General features: G+C 32.4%; 2 protein-coding genes and 3 non-coding genes across 5 annotated transcripts; all 5 read right to left on the bottom strand.

Moving 5' to 3' along the window:
* Positions 1-137: 137 nt before the first annotated feature.
* On the bottom strand, positions 138-225 carry LOC137833763 (small nucleolar RNA SNORD96 family). The gene has a single exon (XR_011084822.1). It is a non-coding gene; the product is annotated as a small nucleolar RNA SNORD96 family (small nucleolar RNA).
* Positions 226-552: 327 nt separating this feature from the next.
* On the bottom strand, positions 553-655 carry LOC137833793 (small nucleolar RNA snoR109). The gene has a single exon (XR_011084840.1). It is a non-coding gene; the product is annotated as a small nucleolar RNA snoR109 (small nucleolar RNA).
* Positions 656-885: 230 nt separating this feature from the next.
* Positions 886-976, bottom strand: LOC137833762 (small nucleolar RNA SNORD96 family). The gene has a single exon (XR_011084821.1). It is a non-coding gene; the product is annotated as a small nucleolar RNA SNORD96 family (small nucleolar RNA).
* Positions 977-3,063: 2,087 nt separating this feature from the next.
* LOC150027363 (uncharacterized) lies at positions 3,064-4,135 on the bottom strand. Its single transcript, XM_090303772.1, has 3 exons — positions 3,678-4,135; positions 3,415-3,579; positions 3,064-3,340 (listed from the first exon to the last, which is right to left on the bottom strand). Exons 1-3 carry the CDS (start codon positions 4,051-4,053, stop codon positions 3,198-3,200), a joined length of 684 nt encoding a protein of 227 aa, XP_090159898.1. The 5' UTR covers positions 4,054-4,135; the 3' UTR covers positions 3,064-3,197.
* A 2,798-nt stretch (positions 4,136-6,933) lies between these two features.
* On the bottom strand, positions 6,934-10,678 carry SCL13 (SCARECROW-like 13). Its single transcript, XM_068640180.2, has 2 exons — positions 10,467-10,678; positions 6,934-9,002 (listed from the first exon to the last, which is right to left on the bottom strand). Exon 2 carries the CDS (start codon positions 8,793-8,795, stop codon positions 7,134-7,136), a length of 1,662 nt encoding a protein of 553 aa, XP_068496281.2. The 5' UTR covers positions 8,796-9,002; positions 10,467-10,678; the 3' UTR covers positions 6,934-7,133.
* Between the last annotated feature and the right edge of the window lie 610 nt (positions 10,679-11,288).

The following is an 11,288-nucleotide window of genomic DNA, read 5'->3' as shown; positions in this document are numbered from 1 at the left end:
AAATTATCTTTTGTTACAAATATTAATATTATGTTATTTTTTAAAAATTTTATGTTGTAAATATTAATATTATATTGTGGGTGTAAAATGGAGAAGGTGTCAAAAATATCATCCTCTTTAATATTATTACATAGCCAACGCCTCAGAATTGCAGAATATCAGCAAGGCATGAAATGCCATTCAGTCCCGAAAGATGGTATTGGTGAATGTTATCATCATTGACACTGGCTATGTAAATAGAACGATTGATGTTAGGTTAAACATTTATTGGAGCAGCTTGGTAAGAAGAAATTCAATAAGCATCCGACTGAAACGATTATTCAGTGAAAATTAAAAGGAAAAGAAAAACACAGTATGTTTTTGTAGGCACCTATTGACGCAATCAGCTGGAAAATCAAGGCAGATTGCCTGGAAAGTGACCATTGGGTGTTTTATGTAAGAGAGGGATCTTCGAAAAAAGCGTAATCCGAAACTTATTTTCCTCTTCTCACCCTCTCATCACAAAACAAAAAGCACAAAAAAAGAACTAAAAACTGAAGTGAGTGGGTTTGAGAATGTCAGAAGCTCGGTAAGCAGATCCGTTGACAGACTCCAAAAGGAAATCACAACGACCGGCCAGTTAGCTTCTAAAGTGGGTTTGATTTAGCTACAGCCGCAATGGCAAATTCAAGATCAAGGGTACAGCTTTTAGCTCCCACCCTTCCCTTGGTACATGCAGCCTCACCACAACAAATTACAAATCAATAACCAAAATTTCAATTAGGATCACGAAAACAAGAACAGGATTTTAAACCCAAGAAATCCACAACACCCTCAATCCCTATATCAAAAGTCATTTCCACAAAACAAAAATCATAAGAAAAAAATAAAAATAACAATAATAAATAGCCTCAGAATTGCAGAATAACAGCAAGGCTTTATGAGCCATTCAGTCCCGAAAGATGGTGTTTCTTATAACTGTTATCCTCATCGGCCACATTTTGGATTCAGAACATCATAAAGGTAACGGAAATATTGAAGAAAAGAGAGGGAGGCGGCACCAGAGTGAAACTAGGTTTAGAAGAGAGTTTCCCATGCTATGCCTATTGAAGCGTGGTTTGGAATTAGGGATGATTTTGCTTATAAATACTACACTTTGGTCATTTGGGCCCATGGGCCTCCCTCTTTCTTCTACAACAAATTTCAGTTGACAAAAACAAAACTACATCTTTAATTTACAGAACAAATATAATTAAAAAAACGTAACCATTTTTTATAGTAATTTATTAGTAAAATTTATATAAATTGATTTGCAGTACAATTATAGTTGTTATCTTTGTACGCTATCTTTCTTTTTCCGAAAAACACTTATATATTATACTTATTGTTAGCCATATTTTTGTGAGTTTGCTTTTAAAAAATTCCCAACCTCCTTATTTCTAACATTTTATGAGTATCCATATTTTAAATATAGCTTATATATTTATCTAGTTGGACAAATTTATTTATAAAACATTTAAATTTAAATTTGTTAAAAATTAAAAAAATTATATGAAAAAATTTCTCTGTTAATAAGTTAACTTAATTTTTATACAAAATATTTTTTTCTTAAATAATAATTCTTGTAAAAAGGTTTGTTGAATCATATTCCATCTATTTTTAAATCTAATGTTAAAAATAGAATGGTTATGCGCCGTTTGTTCAGCGTCTTTCGTTATATTTTTTTGTTTTCTTTCAACAATTTATAAAGAACATTAATATTTTAACATTTTCAAAAATAAAATACTAGTTTCTTCTATGAAATAAAATAGAATGAAACGAGGTAATGTTATTCCAATAAATTATAATTTTTTTTATTCTAATAAAGTTTAAAATATTTTTAAATCTTTAATATTTATTTAATATGCTAATGGGAATGTTTTAATATATAAATCAATAGTTAAATATAATAATTAGCTATAAAATCTATTCTTTTCATATTATTATTACTTTCACTAATCTTTATATTTACTATAAATTACCACTTTAAACATATTTCTTTTTTCTCTTTGAAATCAACACCTTAAGAACAAAACACATGAAAAATATTAAGAGACGATAGTTTACAAGGTGACAATATTAAAGTGGTTCGATTATAAAGATAAATCTTATTATCTTGTAATTACTTTTTGCCACTTCATCTTTTTTATTTTTTAAAACAAGTTTTCGTAAATCATGTGAGAGAAATTATTATCCACAACACCCTCATTCCCACCTTATATTACACAAACATTTCAACCTCAACCTTATTAGATTACAAATAATATTGTTAAGTCATCTCTAATAATCTCCTCTTAATCAAAATCTTATTGTTTGTTGATAACATCCAAAGTCTTCATTAATAATTCCAATAACTACAAAATAATTTTACTTATCGAGATCAACACGAGTCATCCTTTCTTGTTCGTCAATCCCAACATAATGCATTATAGGATCTTTTTGTCACTGACTCTCATGATCCTCTTTTTATATCAAACATATCTTTACACAAAACTTCATTTATAAAAAAACTCTTATCATAAATATCGCTCTCTTTATAAATATATTTTTTTCTTTTTTGAATCTCCTCATCATGTTCATTTAATAGCTTCACAATTTTAAGATGATAACTATAGCTCAATTTTAAACTATGCATTTTAAAAACTTACAAGTCAACAAACTAATCTTCAATGTATTAGCCATTTTCTCCATTAAATGTTTGATTCAAGTTAAAATGTTACAAGAAGTGAAAGGAATGGAAGGGAAAAAATAATGAAGGGAATGCATAACATCAAAATCTGTTAAAAAAAATTGCATAATGTGAAAGAATGTTACTAGGCTTTGGTTAAATTCTTTAGTGTGAACCCGGAAATTGAAACCAGTCTCAACTTTATGACAAAGTAAGAGTAGGGAGAGAAAAACAAAGTTTTATCTTGTACTTATCTAATATAACAAGAACATGCCAATAAAAAAAACAGAGTAATGTAAAATCTATCACCATTTATCATTGTCCTAACAAACATCTACCTGATCTATGATATGATTATTTTAGCAAAAAAATATTACTCAATCCTCAAAGTTAAGTTTTTCTATATGCATAAATTACATTCATGTATAGTTTTTCTACATGCATCAATTATATTCACAGCAACTGTTTGGAATATACGTTTGACCCAACAATAATTTTATATCAGAAGAGACTATGAAGTTCCTGCTGGCAAGTAATTGAACCCTTCTGCTGGAAACTTAAGGTCCTTCTGATATGCACTCTCTTTATAATGAGAATTTTTGGATCGGGCAAGACGTTTCACACAATTCAAACGCAATGATTTTGTTGTGCTACCTGAACAATCAAAACAATAACACTTAAAGGTGCTAACAAGATATTTTTCCATTAAAACCACTCACCAAACTTACCAACTGATACATCTTGATGTTCCTTAGCTAGTACTTCTCGAGTACAAGGAGGATCAACGATTAAATGTGTCAGGTTTCGCGCAATACCTCTGACATGATTTAGTCGCATCCTCGTAGGTGAATTGCCTGGTTTACAAACTAAACATTCCAATGGGACTGATGATCCTATTGTTTGCATTACAGCATAAGGAAAAAAATGAAACATGAATTTGTTAACTTAAACAAAAACAAAAACATGGTAATGTGAACATAAGAATAATCACCTTCAACTACTTTGGTTCCCATATCTAACATTTGTTGTCCTAGGTTGAGGTCATGATGAGGGAAAGAAATGACTTGAGGAAAGATTCCATATTCTGCAAAGGTTGGAGAAGGCAAACCCTGAAGCTCATCACTGGTGCTGGCTTCACAAGCACTTGATTCTGGAGGTTGAAATGGAGGAAAAGAAGTGTATGGAAGATGAGCATTTGCAGCTCTTTGTCTTCTGAGTTGATAGTTTCTCCTGCGCCTTGCAAGATGTCTTTCTCTTTGTTCTTGAGTCATTGATTGTCTCCTCTGCCTGTCACGGATGCGCCTCCTCTCTCTCTCTTGCTCCCTCTGCATTCTCCTTAACTCTCCCCTTCCTGAAAACTCCTCCATGCTCACTCACTCACCCTTGTAACCTCTCTTCTTAAAACCCCACATTTCTCTTTTCCTCTTTGTTTTTGGGTGAATAACAATGCTTCATCCTCAACAAAACATTGAAAATGATTTACTTTCCTAACCAAAAAAAAAGGAAGAGAGTTTTGTATCAAGATGAAACTTATAAATATAATGCATGCACATTTCATGTGGATGATATATGGCATTGTTATCTTTATCTAATAATAAGAACAGAATTCATGAAAGCTAGCATCAGACATGGAATAGCAAGAGGGTCATTTATCAAAATTGAACATTGAGTTTCTAGATTACATGTTTTTATTGGCTAATAATATAATTGGAATTTAAGAACTTGAAAAGGGTTAGTATTATTTGTTGGGAAATGAAAATATGGAAAGAAGACATTGGTTACCTGTCAGTGCAGATATGAATTGGTACTGGGGAGATAGAGCGAAACAATTTGTTGGTATAATGCATTAAAATGAAACGAAACATGGGATGTGAATGATAGAAAAATAGTGTTCTTTATTTAATTAATTAGTGTTGTTGTTTTTCTTCTTTTTTGCTTGAGATTTGCATGACAAGGTTCGTGGACCTCCCTTGCTTCTGCGTCCCATAATAACGGTTCAATGGAGAATTTGCCAAATCAATGGTTCCAAACCTGAATCTCAAACTATGCAAGGTCCAACATGCCTCATCTTATTTGTTTAAATTTAGGACAAAACCCGAAAAAAGGAGAGATTATTTAAATTTCTTTAGTTGGAAATAATTTCTTTTAATATTTCATGATATCTATTTTTTTTTCATCCTTTATTTATCATTCAACTTTCTTTTCATTTTTTAAAATACTTCTTTGGATTTTTTTATCTTTTAAATTTAGATCAATGTTGTTATTCTGAAATGGAATTTTTATTTGACGATACAATTTGTTTTTCACTCGGAGTGGTTCTTTTTTAATTCAAAAAGTTGTGTTCCATAGTTTTGAGGAAAAAAAAATCCGTTTCAAACTATCTACAAGTTGACCATAGTTTTAATTCTTATAATTTTCAATCAAATTTAGTTTTAATTTCTGTAATTTTAGTGAAATTTGGTTTTGGTTTTTTACTTTCGAATTGGTGAACATAATTCTCTAATTTAGAAAAATGCAAATGTAGATTAAAATAGGTTAAGTAATTTAAGTTGGAGTTTTATCTTAGTTAAAAATAAATGACTGGTCTATTATAAAGACTTTTTTTAAAAAGGCTTAATTTGATTTACATGATGTGCTGACCTACATAAAAGTCTACCAATAGTTAATGATTAATTTCTTTATAAACATATTTTTATGATCTAATAATGTCACTTCCGTAAAATCCAATTACAACTTTGCAGCAAAACCTTTAAATGTGTGACATAAATTTATCTTTTAATAACCTATAAGATTAATTTGATTAGCTCATAATGGTTAAATTTTTAATACATTATCACAACAACAATAAATATTTAGTTATATTCAGTTAAATAACTAAATATGTTTTAGTAATAGTCTTGCCCCGTTTTTTTTACAGGCCTTGATATGATATAGTCCAGTGATAAGCTCCTCTCAAGCAGTTTAATATATTTTCACTACAGTAACTGGATTTAATTTTTTTCCCGTTGTAAAAATCGTTATTATAAAGTTAAATTTAAATGATTTAATTATTTTTACTGATTTTTTCTAATTCTGTGATGATAAACAATCGCTATTAAAATTTCATTTAAATATGAAGAGAGAGAACATTCACGTATTTTAAAAGTTAAGGAAAATTTATTAATTTAAAATATTATAAAAATTAAAGAAAAATAATTTAAATTGTTTTAAGTATATTTAGATTATAGGTGAAACTGAACAAAAAAAAACGATTTAATTTATATCATATTTTTTTTATTTAATTTACTTCAATTTGTATACTTTTTGAATCAATCTATTAAACCAAACCTGTTTTTACAAGTCTAATTTATGTTGAGAGAAGGGATAAAGAATTTTCAATAATTGGATATATTATGGACAAAAATCTTCAAACGAGGCCTTAAATTTGTATTGTCTTTAATGAATTACCGCTTACATATGCTTATTTAGGTCGATATCAACATCTTAAAAGTCTAATGTACTTTTAATTTAACCACATAAAATGAAGTTAAAATAGCTATTTTATAATAATATTAGTCAACATCAATGATTGAAAAATAAATTTGCAACACGATTTTACATGGCAGGAAACGAATCAGAGATCCTTCATGTTTTGGCATCATAAATTCTTTGACTTAACTTTTTTATTAAACTGCTTTTTCAAAAGATTATCATCTTATACCCAATAAAATGGAAATTGTTAAAACCATGGTTAGGTATATTTTGTCCACGACTTCTGATATTTTAACCAGCTTTTTAAAGTTTACTATAATGCTTACTTGTAGAGATTTTTTTTAAGTTTTTCTAGTTCAGTTTAATAACATTTTAAATAGAAGGGAAGGAAAACAGAGATAACTAAAATTCCTCCACAATTTGCTTTGGCTCCTCTCAATTTTAGAACTGAGAGAAACTTTGTATTAAATAAATAAATTGAACAATTTTTGTATTAACTGAATTATTCTAAGAATATAACGATATATTGTGTTTCTTCTTTTTCTTTGTGTTCTGGTTAACATCTCTTCCCTTTCTTTAGATAAAAATAAATAACTAAATGAAGTAAAAGAAAAAGTTGTGAACAAAATGAGCAAAAGCTTCAACTCTAAAACTACAAAAGAAAAGGCCGTTTTGATAACTATTTGAGTTTTCTTTTTCGTTGATTCTAGTATTGACATGCACAACAAGTTCGAAGACTCTGCTGTGTAACCCACAAAAGTTAAAAGGATGCAATATAAATAAAGTCTTTTTTATAAAGTTTTTTAGGATAAAAAAATTAAAACTAATTTATTTGTTTTTCTTTTCTTTTCTAGAAACGTTTAAGGAAAAGTTCTCGAAATATACCTAACTATCTTGCTAGCTAGTCCTCCTGTTGATAATAAAAGAAAAGAAAGAAGAAGGAGAAGATGCATATAGATATATCTATGACAGTGAGTCAGTAACATCTCCAAGCAGAAGATGTACACATGGCTCTTCTCTTCCATCCTAGATAGAGTGCATCATCTCTATGTTCTAGCCTATAGTTTCCATTGAATTCTCTTAACATATTTCTAACTGCATTAGTGACTGAGGAACTCAAAGGGCATGGTGCAAAACCAGCCATTGAAAATCTTGACCTCCATTTCCCGAACAGTTCATGCCTTTCCACCCTCTCAGGCCCCTCACAAGCTATCATGTTAACAATGTCACGAGCCACACAGTGTTGTTCTGCACTGATCCTTTGCTTATCCTCTCTGGGGAGGGCCACGTCTATTGACTCAAACATAGCACTGTAATAACTGAAGGTCTCAACAAACCTTTGGAAAAAGGGGGAAGTGTTGGTGTTGGATTCTTGCTCAACAAGGGTCACAACCTTGGGTGACAAGCTCTTCACCAGTCTTAATAGCCTGTCCCTGTGGTTCTCTGTGCTCACACTCTCATCTGGCATGTGGTGCAAAATAAAAGGGAAATTCACGGCCAGAGCTTCCCCGGGACGAACTACAAGGTTTTCTAGTTCAACCTCGCATCCAGACATTGCAGCACTTTGGAACTCAAATGGCACTCCACAAGATGTGGCATAATCTGAGAGGCGTTTTCCTACAATTTCAAGTCCTCCACCTCTTGCATGAAAGGATTCGGAATCATCGACACCAGTTACACGAATGAAAGGTGGTCCACCTGGACGAGATGCAAGAGCCTGAATAAGCAGCATCCACTGAGTGCCCTGTGCAATTTGGAAGTCAATTATGTGAATTCTTGATTCATTTAGCATTGCTTCTCCAATGACAGCATTGGCAGATACGTAAGCAAACTTCCAATATGGGCAAATCTGGCACAGGATGTGCATGTAACTCATGAGATCTTTGCTTGCTGGTTGTTCACATTTCAAGGCTTTGTAGATTAGGCTCCCTGAAGACTCCAATCTTGCTCTTAGACCCTCCAACATGTAGGCCCCTAACCTCTGGATTGGATCACCCCCTACTGATACCATCTTTGGCAATACTTTATTCATAAATCCCACCGCTGTTTCAATATCATCATCAGATACAGCCTGTGCACACCGACTGAGGACTTCTTTCAAGTCTAGTTTTGGAATCATATCTACAATCTGATCCCAATTATACTTAGCCATTGGAGATGCTCCGTGGTGGCTTCCCTTGTAGCAACACTGACAACTGTCAACAATATCTGAATCAGGCCCCAACAATGAAATCTCAAGTTCTCTAAGCTTGTGCTTCAACTCATAGCTCTCATCAGCACTAGAGTTTGCACTTGTTGGTGATCCATAGTTGTTGTCAGAGGACTGATGCTGATCTGAATGGTATGAATGAGAAGCATGTGGAGAAAAAGGACTCCTATTGGAATTGGACGATACACTAGCATAGGAAGGAGAATCACAACCTATGAGATCATTGATTTGTGGGGATGATTCAAGGGTAAAGTATTGCTCCTTGCTGGGCTCAAATGAAATAGTGGTTCCCTGACTGCTGCTATCATGGATTTCATGGCAAGAATTGCTTTGCAATACTTGGTAACGAGTGTAGGAATCGATGTCTTGCACAGGCTGGTGGTATAAATGGATACCAGATGAAGTTGGGTGTTTCTGGGACGTTTGCATCTAAAAGGAAATTATTTGCTCACCGGAGAGATATTGATTAGAATAATGATGGTCAAAATTTGCAGCTGTAAAAATGCTTCCTAGCTCTTCCTGATTACCCCTTCCTCAAATGCTTAAAGCTCTACACTTCCGTTTTGTTGGATGGTCAATCTTCATTTTGATGGCTGCAGATGCTTTAAATATCAGAAAAAAATTGTTGTCTACAACCTGCATAGTAGGATAAATTGTCAACGTTGATTTAATGTTGATTAAATAAAGCGAGAAATAAATTTTAACAGTTTGCCAAATCCAGGTCTTATAAATGAAGATGTAGCAGAGAAAACCACATAATGAGGCAATCTATAATAAAAAGATTTCAGGCCACCGAGGAGTTTCTGTGAATGTTTCCATGTAGAGAAATAAAATTAAAATCATGCTAGGATCCACCACCACCAACACTCCAGGCGCAATTAAGACGCTAATTAAATGAAGGGCTGCAAGGACTTAATCACTGTGGAAGAGTTTTAAATGCTCACTCGTCTTTTCATACTCAAAACAAGAAATCAAGGATATTTTTGTATGTAATGAATCATGTTTACAATACACCGCAACAGAACAATTTGTAGCAATCACGCAACATATCCCAGTCTTGTGATTTGGAAGGATCGCGCAACTTCTAGAGGTGCAAAAGAAAGAAAGAACTAATTATTTTTTCCTATTTTAGAATTCTTTCCCACAAAACAAAGGAAGGGAAAGCTAATTAGAAAAGGGAAGAGGACCATTCAATTGCTCTAGAAATCACGAGATTCAAACTCAAAGTGAGTCAAATTTAGAAAGGGTCAAAAGAAAGGGTAAAGATAAGGCCAAACAGATGCGCACTCTGATAAGGATTTCTTTCATATAACAAGGAGGTGTAGCTGTCAAAACTCTCAATATCTTATAGAGTGAAATCAGCATTACCTTTTAAAAAATCATCCACTGGTGAAACTAATAATAGTTATGTAATTAGAAACCAGAGAAGACCTTTAGCAACCAAAAGCACAGATTATATAGCAAGGCAAAAACAAGTTTTATTCATTTTTCCTCAGAACTTATTTTTGATCATGTAAGCTATGACGTAATTCACTTTACACAGAAGAAGGACTATCAAAATTGAAACCCACTAGCTCAGCAAGAAAATCACCAGTAAAAAGAAACAGAGAGAGAAGCATAATATTGCTAGATATAAAACAAAATTCATATATTCCAAGAAAAGTGGTAAATTCTACAACGTTTTAGGATAAGAAAAAGGCAAGTAACTGCCAAAATAAAGAGAAAGTAGTTTTTTAACAGAGTCGGCAAGAAAATAACAGTTAAACACAAATAACAGTGCTCTAAAAGCCGGATGTTAGAACAAAACCACCGCAAACACGGTCTAAGCGCGTCCACAACCTTCATGTCAAAGAAATGGAACTAAAATGCTCAAGAAACAAGAAACAAGAAACATCTCTGCAGACAACAAATCAGACCGAAAGTTTTGACTGTTGAAAAATAGATAGAAACAGAAGTTTGAGCAGATTATAACACAAACCCAGATTAACTCTAGTCAAACTGGTTCTCAAACAAACAACACGATCAAAGTCCAACATAAACAGAAAGAAAAAACACATGCCCTCTCACCAACCTTAAAGAGATAGAACAAAAAGAACATACCTTTTGTTGAGAACAAGGCTCAGATTCAGAGACAGGTCTCAGGTTGATATGTTGAGTTACGTGTTGTTTGGCAGAGATTCGTGGTAAGGAAGAGAGTGGTTTTGAAGAGAGAGAGAGAGAGGGTTTTTGAGGCTTGTGTGGAGTCCAAAAACGATGGATTGGTAATCAGTGAGCGCTTTCTGTGATTTTAATCTAACATTACATCATATCATGATATGACATGTATTTATAATAAATAAAAAGGCATGGTAAGAATTAGCCTTATGAATGAACCATAATTACGTGATAACCCTTACGTGGGACCTGCATGTCACAGTGCCACTCGGTTTCATAGTTAGTAACAGCCACCAGAAAGATACTACGAAATAGGATATCATAGGGAACTTAATAGAACCTTCTTCTTCGACTCCGAGTAAAGTAGGTACTCGTTATTTGTTACTACCAGTACACCAAAAAATTAAATATCTCACTCACACTCCCACGTGTCATACTACAAACACATGCAAACCAGAGCAAAAAAAAAAAACATGTGTTTATGTGTACCTTATCTTGTAGCTGACATTTTTTTACCTACCATGGTATGTTTTAATTTATAAATTCATTCTTACTCTCTCAAAAAATAAATTACCATCAGTTGTTCAAGATTAAACATGTGTACTGAGTTTGATCCAAGTTTAAGCATATAGTTGTATTCATTTTTATTTATTTTAAATTGTAATTAAATTAAATATTTCTAGCTGAATTTTATCGTTCACAGTGATCTAATTCGACTCAAATTTATTCTTTGTAAAAATAATTGTGATCTGTAAAAGAAATCGAATC

Source organism: Phaseolus vulgaris, chromosome 6 (genome assembly GCF_051622355.1).
Source record: "Phaseolus vulgaris cultivar YP4 chromosome 6, ASM5162235v1, whole genome shotgun sequence".
Lineage (NCBI taxonomy): Eukaryota > Viridiplantae > Streptophyta > Magnoliopsida > Fabales > Fabaceae > Phaseolus > Phaseolus vulgaris.
The sequence above is the reverse complement of the archived record's forward strand: the minus strand, read 5'-3'. Positions and strand labels throughout refer to the sequence as shown.